At 37.1% G+C, this 11,357-nt stretch overlaps 1 protein-coding gene across 2 annotated transcripts; it reads left to right on the top strand.

Moving 5' to 3' along the window:
• Positions 1-106: 106 nt before the first annotated feature.
• On the top strand, positions 107-11,159 carry ikbkg (inhibitor of nuclear factor kappa B kinase regulatory subunit gamma). Of its 2 annotated transcripts, XM_077214352.1 has the most exons (15): positions 107-383; positions 1,876-2,063; positions 2,138-2,418; positions 2,517-2,588; positions 2,803-2,982; positions 3,911-3,966; positions 4,150-4,197; positions 5,834-5,936; positions 6,061-6,176; positions 6,258-6,410; positions 6,516-6,606; positions 8,716-8,859; positions 8,971-9,107; positions 10,256-10,329; positions 10,476-11,159. In XM_077214352.1, the coding sequence occupies exons 2-15, from the start codon at positions 1,880-1,882 to the stop codon at positions 10,637-10,639; spliced, it is 1,803 nt and encodes a 600-aa protein (XP_077070467.1). In that variant the 5' UTR covers positions 107-383; positions 1,876-1,879; the 3' UTR covers positions 10,640-11,159. The 2 variants fall into 2 exon arrangements, with proteins under 2 accessions (XP_077070467.1, XP_077070468.1); XM_077214353.1 differs by lacking the exon at positions 4,150-4,197.
• The last annotated feature ends 198 nt before the right edge of the window (positions 11,160-11,357 follow it).

Raw genomic sequence — 11,357 nt, 5'->3', positions numbered from 1 at the left:
TGCCCTGAAGACATAAAAAAAAAGGGGTTAAAACCTCATTAATAACAAAAACGCCTCTGGTGAAGAAGTCTTATGTGACTTTACTGTCATTTGTCTTCCCATAATTCCTCTACCCGGAAGCAGTGCACAGTGTGATGAAGCGCGGAAGTATCGCGGGGGAATTCCTCGACAGTTTGCACCTGTCTGAGCTTTTCTGGATGTTTTCATCTGATTTACTATATCAGCATCGATTCTGATTTTCCAGCTCGGTGAGGTTGAAGATGTTGGCCGACCTGACCGTCCGCGTTTGACTATAAACAGGGCCGTGTTTCTTTGGCGGAAGACCGACAGACAGTGGATCTGTTTTCGCCGTAGACTTATATACTGTAAACGGCTTAAATAAGGTAATAATTACCTTCATATTACATCCTACGATATATTTATCAGAGAATATATGTGTATATAATGAGTCTGAATTGTGTTACTATGTGGTTTTGCATGTTTTAGGGTTTAAAAGCACTGATGCTAACTTAGTTCGTTAGCTGAACGCGTCTGTAACGAGCCTGTAAACAAAACATTGAGTCTCGCCTTTCAGAAAACGTAAGTTGTTTAAAATAAACCTGTCGATAAGAACTAAATATGAGGTCAATTTAAGAGTCAACGGCGTCTTTGAGGTAGCTGCTATGTGTTTGTTTTCAGCGTGAACACCGCAATGAGAAACAGTGATATTATCTTTCTTTATGGGAAAAGGAATCATGAGATGCCTAGACTATAGTTTTCTTAATTTCAATATGATTTAGGGTTATTATTTTATTTTAGATTTGTTTTTAAGGGCAGACGTGTCAGTGAATAGCCTAATTTAACTGTTTTAGCATTTGTTGTAAAGTGAAACCGGAATGAATCTATTACACTTTAAATTAGATGTGAGATTGTAAAATAATTTTCATCCAAGTTTGTTAAAAGCATTACCATTTAATTGTGCATAAATAAACTGTACCTAAATGTAACTTAACAATAAAAAAAATGGAAATATCAGGGAATGTTAATTGTTTCAGTTCCTGCACCGAAAAAGTCTGAAATTAATAACATTGTAAAAAACACCAAAAAAACTCTTGTGAAATATTATTGCTATTGGTACAATAGTTTTATTTGTCAACATTAGTTAACTACATTAGTTAATATACACTAACTATGAAAAATATTTAATAAAGTTATACATTTATTTATTTGATTTACTAATACATTAAGATTAAAAGTTATATCTGTTAATATTATTTAATAGATCTGCTCTAATATGAACTAACAATGAACAGTTATATTTGTATTAACTGTATTTTTATTAACTTTTATTGATAATATATAAATCAATAATATGAATAATTAATTAGTCAATCACTCTCAAATGAGCAGTAGAACAATTTATAGCCCAAAACAGATTAAAATACATTTGCAATCATTTTGACACAAAGTAATATGAATAGAATAGAAAGACACATAGAATAATAATGAATATTCATAACCAAAAATTTAATTTCAAATCTAGTTATGATAAAGTTGTTTTTACTAGGTGCTGTTCCATTCTTTTAACGCGTACACATGGTAATTTATTGAAAGGTGAAGAACCACCATCATGCCTTCCATGTCAAACTCTTTTAAACATATTTTACTTTACTGCACAATTTTTAATGTACAAAAAGTCAACATTTTTACTCAAAGATATGTTTAACTGATGTATTTAAAAAAATCTGACATGGCGTTAAAAATAATTTAAAGTAAATAAATTTAAACTGATATTTAATATCCTTAGCCATGAATCATAAACAACTGGAAAGGTAATGGCGATTCAGAGCTGCCGATGTTTATTATTGGCTTGTCTTCTCTCTCTCTCTCTTTCAGGATCATGGTCCAGCCGCAGCCGTCAGGCGGTTGCACTCTGCAGTGGGAGCTGACTGGAGAGGAGACAGTGGGTGCTGGAGGTCAAGGATCATTGTTAGCCAGTTCACAGGGATCTCTGAGGGTCCCCCCTGAATTAGCGGGAAATGAAGTGGTCCATAGACTTATAACAGATAATCATCAGCTACGAGGTGAGACGATGAAATCTATGCCAGACTCATTGCCTATTAAATACAATGCATAAACAAATCCAAACGTTCCACAGAGGCTCTGAAGCGAAGCAATGATGCCCTCAAAGAGAGATGTGAAGAGATGGAGGGGTGGCAGAGGAGGTCGCGGGAGGAGCGAGAGTTCCTGAGCTGTAGATTTCGTGAGGCCAGATCTTTAGTGCAGCGGCTGGCGCAGGAAAACCAGAGCCTGTTAGGACAGCTCAACCACAGCATTGGTCCATGTGTCGGCATCTCTAAAGATACTGGAACTCAAGGCCAGGACCAAGAGCTGAAGTGCACCAATGCAGAGAAGTCTGCCCTAATGGACTCACCAAAAGTAGGCTCTTTTGTTAATCCTCTATTCATAAGGAACTTGCAGAAAGTTTTTAGTTCATTGAATTAAAATTAACTTCCCCTTTTTGTTTCATCCCGCAGGTATTAAATGAAGCTGTACTGATAGACCGAGCTGAAGGAGACACTGACAGACACACAATGCCTCAAAGTTTGGTAATTTACCATAAATCTTATTCTCAGTATGTGAAATATAACATTGGTTTTTTTTGTGTGCAACATTGCAATCTGCTTTAACTTCTTTTGTGTGTGGTGTGTTTGTCCTCCTCTTCTTTACTGTGTTAAAGTACAGACCATGGCTAAAAATAATGTTGTTTTTTTAATATAGCCTATTTTTGCCCTAATCTTTACAAATCTCTTTACTCTTAAGCCTGTTGATGGCTCTAATGAATTCCTGAAACTGCTGAAAAGCCATAAAGAGAAGCTGGAGGAAGGGATGAAGGTGCTGAGGAGGAGGAATGAGGAGCTGGAGAAGGAGAAAGCAGAAAGTGAGAAAGAGCGAGTAAATCTCCTTGCCACCGTGGAGCAGTTACACTCCAAACTCACTCAGGTAGAGCATTTTATTTCCACAAGTTTATTGCAACAATTAGATGTGTCATATGGTTAGTTGACAAATAACATGCTTTTTTGTCATTTATATTGTGTAACTGCTCACTGGAGCTCATTTGGAGTTAGTTCTGCAGTGTCTCATTAAAAACTGCATGCATAATATTTATACAAAAAGGTTATTTTAAACAATAATAGATGAAACTACCATTAAGTTTGGGGTCATTTAAAAAAAAAAAAAAGTTGCTTATGCTCACCAAGACTGCATTTATTTGATCAAAGTAAAAACAACAATATCGTCAAGTCACATTTATTTATATAGCACTATTTACAATACAGATTGTTTCAAAGCAGCTTTACAGAGATAACAGAAAAAGATTTACAGAAAATAATGCAAAAAAGTTTGTTTCCAGAAGAAAATAGCGTCAAAGTCCAGATATAAATATATCGTGAAATATTTTTACAATTTAAAGTGTTATATATTTTAAAATGCAAATTTATTCCTGTGATGGCAAAGCTGAATTTACAGCAGCCGTTACTCCAGTATCTAATATGCTGATTTGGTTGAATGTGATTTTGGCTCAATGTTGAAAACGGTTGTGCCGCTGCGTAATATTTGTGTGGAAACCATAATACATTTGATACATGATACAATTCTATTAATTGATGAATAGAAAGTTCTTTTGAACTGCATTTATTTTAAATGGAAATCTTTTTTAAATTGTAGCCTTTTAAATATCTTCTCTGTCACTTTTGCAAAAAATAACGAATTACTGACCCAAAACTTTTCAATAGTAATATAAAGCATGTCACACCACAGGACACTGTTACTGGTTTCTTACAGGATGTTAAATAGCTGCTCTTGTTCATAGCATACTTTGGTGTAGTTTATGATCTAATGAACTACTATTGATTCATCCTCTCTTTATCAGAATGTTACAGAAGAGTCAGTCCAGCAGACTTGCGCTCTCACCGTTCCTGCAGAAAGGTACTTTCCAATATTCAGTTTACTCTGCTGTCTTTCCCTACAGGTGATAGTGATGCTCCTTTAACTTTGCATGCTTGGATTGGATTGTAATAAATCTCAAGGTGCTTTGCTTCCTATCTTTTAATGTGAATGGTTTGGAATCTCTCTTCTCTGTCTTCTGTCTCGACTCACGTGTCTGCTTAGCCCTCACTTGGCTAAACTAACTGAGCAGCTTCAGGCTACACAAGGCAGGTGAGGGGAAACGTATCTCACTGTATGTGTGCATTGGTGTCCTTCCCCCTCATTCGTGTTGCAAGAACATGTTGTCTGTAACTGGAATGAGACATGCACTGACTAGCATAACTAGTATTAATTCGGGGTCGTGAGGATTGTTTTTTAAGGAAAAAAAGTAATACTTTTATTCAGCAAGGATGCATAAAAATGATCATATATATGGTTCCAATGTCTTGAAGAAAATATTTTTCTACAAAAAAATTAAGCAGCACAGCTGTTTTCAACATAAATAATAATAAGAAATGTTTCTTGAGCAGAAAATCAGATTATTGGAATGATTTCTGAAGGATTATGTGACACTGAAGACTGGAGTTATGGCAGATAAATTACATAGAAATTCCATTATTTTAAAGTTTTATAATTTCACAAACTACTGTTTTTACCATATATTTGATCAAATAAATGCAGCCTCGGTGAACATAAGAGATTTCTTTCTAAAAGCATAAACCCCAAACATTTTCATCAGTAGTGTGTGTATATTTATTGATAGATTTTTAGTTGGACCAAATGGTGAACATAGTAAATGCAGCTCAGCATACATGAGAGCTCATTGTTGTCCTTGCATCTAGCCAAAGGGAAAGTTATTTGAAGAAGCTAAAATATAAGATTTCGATTTGTTTAACATTTGGTCACTAAATTTCCCCCACACTCGGTTATTTATTTTTTCATTTTGATTACTTTACTGTTACTTTAAAAATGTAGAAAATACTAATAATAAGGAATGAATTGATGTGTCAAAATTAGGGATGTCAATTTTCACAAATTCCCATGATCAATCGTCGTTTAAATTAACGATCAATTAATCGATTAATCGTTAGCCGTAATACTGCAATATGCGTCTACTGCCGGTAAACTGGGGCACTTTGCTAGCGCGTTATTTAACTCAAAGAAACGCATCCTATGTGAGTTTAATAAATAAAAGACAAAATAAACATAATATTACAAATTATATCTGCACAAAATTTACGAGAATGCATAAATGAATTTGAACTAAGTTATGTGCCATTCAGAAAGACTCATGTAGTGGAGTCTTCCTGGAGCAATGTGACATAGCAACTAAACCAAAATAATTCAGTGTTTTATTACAGTATTGTTCTCTTTATAATGTTATGTAATATGACAGTCCCAATAGGCATCATTAGTCGTGCATTGCCGTTTGAGCTGCGTGCGCTGAAGCGTGAAAGGATCACCGTACACTTTACTACATACACTTTTAACCAAATGCATCCTATATGAGATTAATCAGATATAGATAGGCCTACACAAAATAAACACAATATTACAACTTACATTTGCACAAAACAAAAGGCTGCGAATGCACACGCAAACTTAGTCATGATGGTGTAAAATGGTCCCAAACATAACTCCGGCACGCTCGCTTTACATTTTTCGCGGTTGAGCAGCACGCACGTCCATGAACCTGCTTAATCGATGATCGAGAAATTTTATCGATTAAACGTATTATCGACAATTAATCGATCGTTGATTAATCGTTAACATCCCTAGTCCAAATACAAGTGGCAGTACTTTCAGTGGTGAACTGCAGTAAGATGACCGGTTAATCGTGTGTCTGTCTGTCTTTGCTGGGATGTAGATACAGGGAGCTCCAGGAGAAGCTGGACTGTCTTCAGAAGAATTCTGCTCAGAGAGACAGAACTGAGACACTTCTCAAACAGAAAGAGAAGGACTTTGTTCAGGTACATAAGCAAAGATACAACCTCTGATTCCTCAGGCAAATGCCACTTCTTTCTGTGTTGAGTTACGGCAGCATTTCCAGTAATTTGAGATGAGGGATCATCATCATCATCTTTGTGTTTGTAGCTGACAAAGGATAGTGAAGCTCTGAGAGCTCAAGTCACGTCCCTTCTCGGTGAGTTGAATGAACGACAAAACTGGCTGGAGAAAAGTGAAGCAGAGAGACGAATATTAGAGGATAAGTGAGTGAATCTCTTCATCCTTGTGCATGTGTTTGATTATGAGAGTCGGCAGCTGTGTACAAGACCTGTTTGATCTCCCAGATTGGGCAAGAAGACAGAACGCCTGCAGACTTTAGAGAGAGACATGGAGCAGCAGAAGAAGCAGCACAGTGTGACAGTGGACAATCTTTTATTGCAGACACAGAACCTAGAAACTGCTCTGAAGAACGAGAGGCTCGTCATAGTGGAGGAGAGGTGAGTTCAGCTGGATGGAGAGCCCCTTAACAAAAGCAGCTTCCCTTTTTTCATTGTTACCGTTGTAACAGTAACCCACAATTCCTGTTGCTCTTCCTCATCTAGGAGGAAGCTGGCCCAGCTCCAGCATGCATACACATGTCTGTTTCAGGATTACGACAACAAACTTAAAAGTGAAAAGCAAGCCAATCACAGGGTAGGTAGCTGCTATTTGTGCTCTATTATGTTGGTTATGAAACTCTAGTTAGCAGAATTAAAAATATATATTATGTACAGAAAGCGAATAAAGGTTGCTTCCATTCTAATCTATGAAGCTTTCAATCACAACTCGAGGTACACAAAGCTGCACTCTTGCAAAACTCCTGTTATGAAGCTGTCTACACTAATGGATCATTGTGTTTATACTTTGTTGGTTACAAGGAGTGGATTTGCGAGCGTGCAGAATTCGTGTTGTTGAGCGGATTCTGACTTAAACACCTCGGATTGGCCATTGCGTTCACATGCTCAACAGATATGTCTGTGATTGGCTACAGTGCTCAACACTGCAAAAACATGTTGTAAATCGAAACCTTTTTAAAGGTGCAGTGTGTAGCTTTTGGCGACAGCTTTCATTGCGAGTTTGCACTAAGGGCTCAGCTTACTGCTCACCCCTCCCTTTCGAAGAAGCTACGGTGGCTAAAACGGGACAAACATCGTCGTCTGAGACGGCAGAGAATAGCCAGAGTAAACCAAGTTTCTGTACCACAGTCCATTATAAACCACATCATGGATAAAGATTACAAAGCCATAGTCAGGTGAGGATCAAGGGTCTTAATACATAATATAATAATAGTAATCAGCTGATTGTCTCACGAACGTAACCAGCACATTCTCCCCACATAGCAAACCCATAATATAGCGAGGGAGAAGAACCACATGAAACTATGCAACTATATATTTTTTCTAACAGGGTAGTAAAAGTTTAGCTGGCTAATATGAGCTGTTACTGTGGCTGAGCTGGTTAAAGCGTTAAGCCTTGTTTAAGCCTTGCGGCAAAAATGACATGATTGTAACAGCGCGCGCCTCCGCATCCCCTAGACACCATTTACTACACACAATAGGCTTTTTTCTCTGATTTTGGAAACTCGATCGACTTAAATGCTTCCAAGATTGACGGGTTGGTGATTCCTGTAACTGTTTTACGGTCAATGACAAGAGTAGCCTACTAATCAGCTGTCTCACGAACGTAACCAGCACATTTATCCCCACATAGCAAAGCCATAACACAGCGAGGGAGAAGAATTAAGTTACATGAAACAATCCAACTACATATTTACCACTGACAAGGGAAAAGTCATTACTCACGGTGTTTATGGCTAGCTTCTTCTAGCTTTCTGCGGCTTCTCTTTCAAGGTAGTGACGAAACGCGTTCTGTAACGCTGTTTGTTCGCTGTCGGCTACGGTAGAAACATGACGTCACAATATGGCGACCTTCATAGAAGGGGATTCCCGCGCCTATGTAGATATAAATGTCTCACTCTAAGGTAATAAAAACATTACGGTTTATTAAGTAAGTTCTTTATACACCACTGAACACATAGTTATGGATGTCATATTGCATTTCTGTTAATAGATACTCAAAATGTTTACACACTGCACCTTTAAATACTTATATTAAGTATTTATGAATCATTTAAATTAGTTTGTTTTCAGTTTTCATTTCAATTTTAGTTTAGATTTTTGTAATTTTATGTGCTTTTGTCATTTTTATTAAAATAATTGTATATATATATTTTTCTTATTTCAGTTTTTAGTATTTTTAGGACTTCAACCTAACCTTTTTAGATTTTAGTAGTTTTTTTTCAATCTAATATTTAATTTTATTTTATATGAGCTTTTTCAATTAAAGATTGAAGATTGACATTTTAGTTAACAATAACAACACTGGTGCTGTGCAACCAAGATACAGAAAAAAACATCAAACAAATACAAAACCCTTTGTGATTGTGTGTAAAAGTCAATAAGCCTAAATAAATATTTATTAATAATTTGATATTTGTAGGATACTTTTTTTTTACCCCACAAATTATGTTTATATTGCTGTTATATTTAAAAATAAAAATGTTTTAAACCATTTTTAAAAGATTTTTTCTTTACTTTATGGTGGACATTTATTAGTCATTGACCCATCTCTTAAACTCATATGCTTCAAAACTAGAAAACTGTTATGGTTTCATGTTTGTGGTAAGCACTTTTGAAAATGGGTCAGTGCATGGTTTGCACTATATGTGGTTAATCGAAAGTGTATGTGGTATTTCCATTTCAGAGTGGAGAGGCAGATACTCTAGCTAACAGGTTAGCAGAGGCTGAGAAAGCTCTGGCCCTGAAACAGGATCACATCGATAAACTCAAGGAGGAAATGGAGCAGCTGAGAGCTACATTAGAAACTATACCAGTGCTGAATGCTCAGGTGAAAAGAACACATTCAAATAATCACTTACTTTGTCTTTGTTATAAATACTCGTTCAACATGCATGCTGCATATAGTAACAAACACAATCGAAAATTTTCTTTTTTGCAGGCAGAGATCTTTAAGATGGACTTCCTGGCTGAAAGGGAAGCCAGAGAGAAACTCAATCAAAAGAAGGAAGAGTTACAGGAAGAGCTAAATAAGGCACTAGTTGAGATAGACAGACTCAAGCAAGAGGGAACGTCACGGTATGAAAAGAGATGGAAGCAGTGAACAATACTTGATATTTGGGTACCATAATGATTATTTACTGATTTAAAGGCATAGTTCTCCCAAAAAATGAAAATTCTGTCATTAATTACTCCGCCTCATGTCGTTCCAAACCCGTAAGACTTTCATTCATCTTCGGTACACAAATTAAGATATTTTTAAAGAAATCTGAAAGCTTTCTGTATCTCCACAGACGCAACTACCACTTTCACGTTTCAAAAAAACTCATAAAGAAATGGTGCAAATGGTGTGGGCGGTTGTGCGCGTTGGATGCGCAAGGCCCCATTTCTTGTGGCGGTGTGCACGGCTTTTTTGTAACAGCGAGTGCGGCTCCGCATCCGAAGATGCACGACTTTGAGCGAATCTAGCCGACCATGTTTATCTCACAGCACCGGCACCAAGTTCTTGCGTCTAAATTAGTTGCTTACATTAACAAAATGAGCCTACATTAGCAGACATAAGCCCCTTAAATAAAAATAAATGGCCATGTTTTATAAAAATGTTCACAAAACTAAATGAAAATATGTAAGATAATATTAATTTAGTTGTAGGTTACGTTCTCATTGCTGATTCCTGATGGTTTATAGCACAAAAAATTGAGTCGCCCCCTGTCGTTTCAAAGAATAGTACAACGGCAAGTATAAATGCCTCGTCCAAATGCAAAGAACCAGCTTTGGGGGGCCCAGCTTGCAAAAGGTTGAGAGTCCCTGCTTTAACCTTTTGAAATGTTTCCACACTTTGGATTTTCTGCCTGACATATTACCACATGGACCAGCCATGTTAGCGATCTGTCACTGCGTGACTTCGCCAATTCCTGTTTTGTTTTTTTTCTTCTGCGACTAACCAACTAATAAAAATTTAGTCAACCACGCCTCTTCTCGTCGACTATGAGGCGGCAGCCCTAGTGCTTAACATGGTGGATGCATGTGCGCCTTACAGTGTGAAACACGTTCCGGACAGTTGAAGGAACTGCCACTGTCCCATTCGGACCAGTGCTGCACGGTCACAAAAGTTTATCATTTGCACTTGTTTTTAGCCAAGTCAATTTAAACATTCGAGACGCGAAAGAGAACGCAATTCAACACAAAATGTCCAAGAGTTATATGTTGATGTTGTCTCTTCACAGAGCTCGCATTGAAGAGATGCAACAGAGACACTTGGAGAACTACAGGCCTCGACCTCACCCGCCCCCTCCAACTGGTAAAACCCCTTATTCAGAGTCATTTTCCTTCATTTTGAAGGACTTCATCTTATTCACTGGCTACATTGTAAATGTAACAATTATCTGTTGTATTACTTTACCTGAAAATGTTTGGGGTCTCAACTTGAAATGTCTGCTTTTGAAGCACCTTTCACAGGAGCAGCCATGTTCAACCCAGCCCAGCCTCCATCTGCACGCAGAAGAGATGATGAGCAGGACGAGCTGCCTGATTACCGCTGCCCAAAATGTATGTACAAGGCTCCAGACATGGATACCCTGCAGATCCACGTCATGGACTGTATCCAGTGAGAAGAGATGTTCAGGTGTTTTTTCATGACACCTGAGTGAACTCTAACCACAACAACAAAAAATGAGAAGAGAAAATCAAGAACCTGCTAAAGACAAGAAGAGAACTGACTGAGGACTCATTTAATCCTACTGCAGATTGACTTGAAGTAGACAGATGTTTAGCAGATGTTTTTATCACGTGGCTATAGAGCTGCCACCATGTTCTTGTACACTTAGTGTGTGTATCTCTTTAAAATAAAGCTCATCTGTACTGCCTTTTTGTGACAGCAAAGTGTAATGTACTGCACGTGTGAATGTTTGTCTGCTTTACGTCTGCTCACATCTGACAGTGACAATGTTTCCTTTATACCTGTGGTATTTCTTTCTCTAGATGTATGCACTCTTGAGGATTCATGCCCGCCTGTGTTAATATTGTGTATCATCAGCCAAAGTGGATATGGAAAAAACAACTTTGTACAGACTATTGTTATGGAGAGATTTACTGAAATAAAGATATGAATATAATGAGGATCTACTCTAATTGACTTTCTGTCAGTTATTCACTTTAAAGGAATGGTGAGAAACTCCATCAAAAGAAAGAGTTGCAGTAGGAGCTGAATAAGGCACTAGCCAAGACTGACAGACAAAAAAGAGGGACCCTTATGGTACAAAAATAAATATTATATTACCATGGATTTTTAATAGTAATATTTGTTGTCAATTAAAAATTCCAACTGAA

The sequence above is a fragment of the Siphateles boraxobius genome, unplaced genomic scaffold (assembly GCF_051911475.1).
Source record: "Siphateles boraxobius isolate OS27281-9 unplaced genomic scaffold, OSU_SipBor_1 68, whole genome shotgun sequence".
NCBI classification, from domain to species: domain Eukaryota; kingdom Metazoa; phylum Chordata; class Actinopteri; order Cypriniformes; family Leuciscidae; genus Siphateles; species Siphateles boraxobius.
The sequence above is the reverse complement of the archived record's forward strand: the minus strand, read 5'-3'. Positions and strand labels throughout refer to the sequence as shown.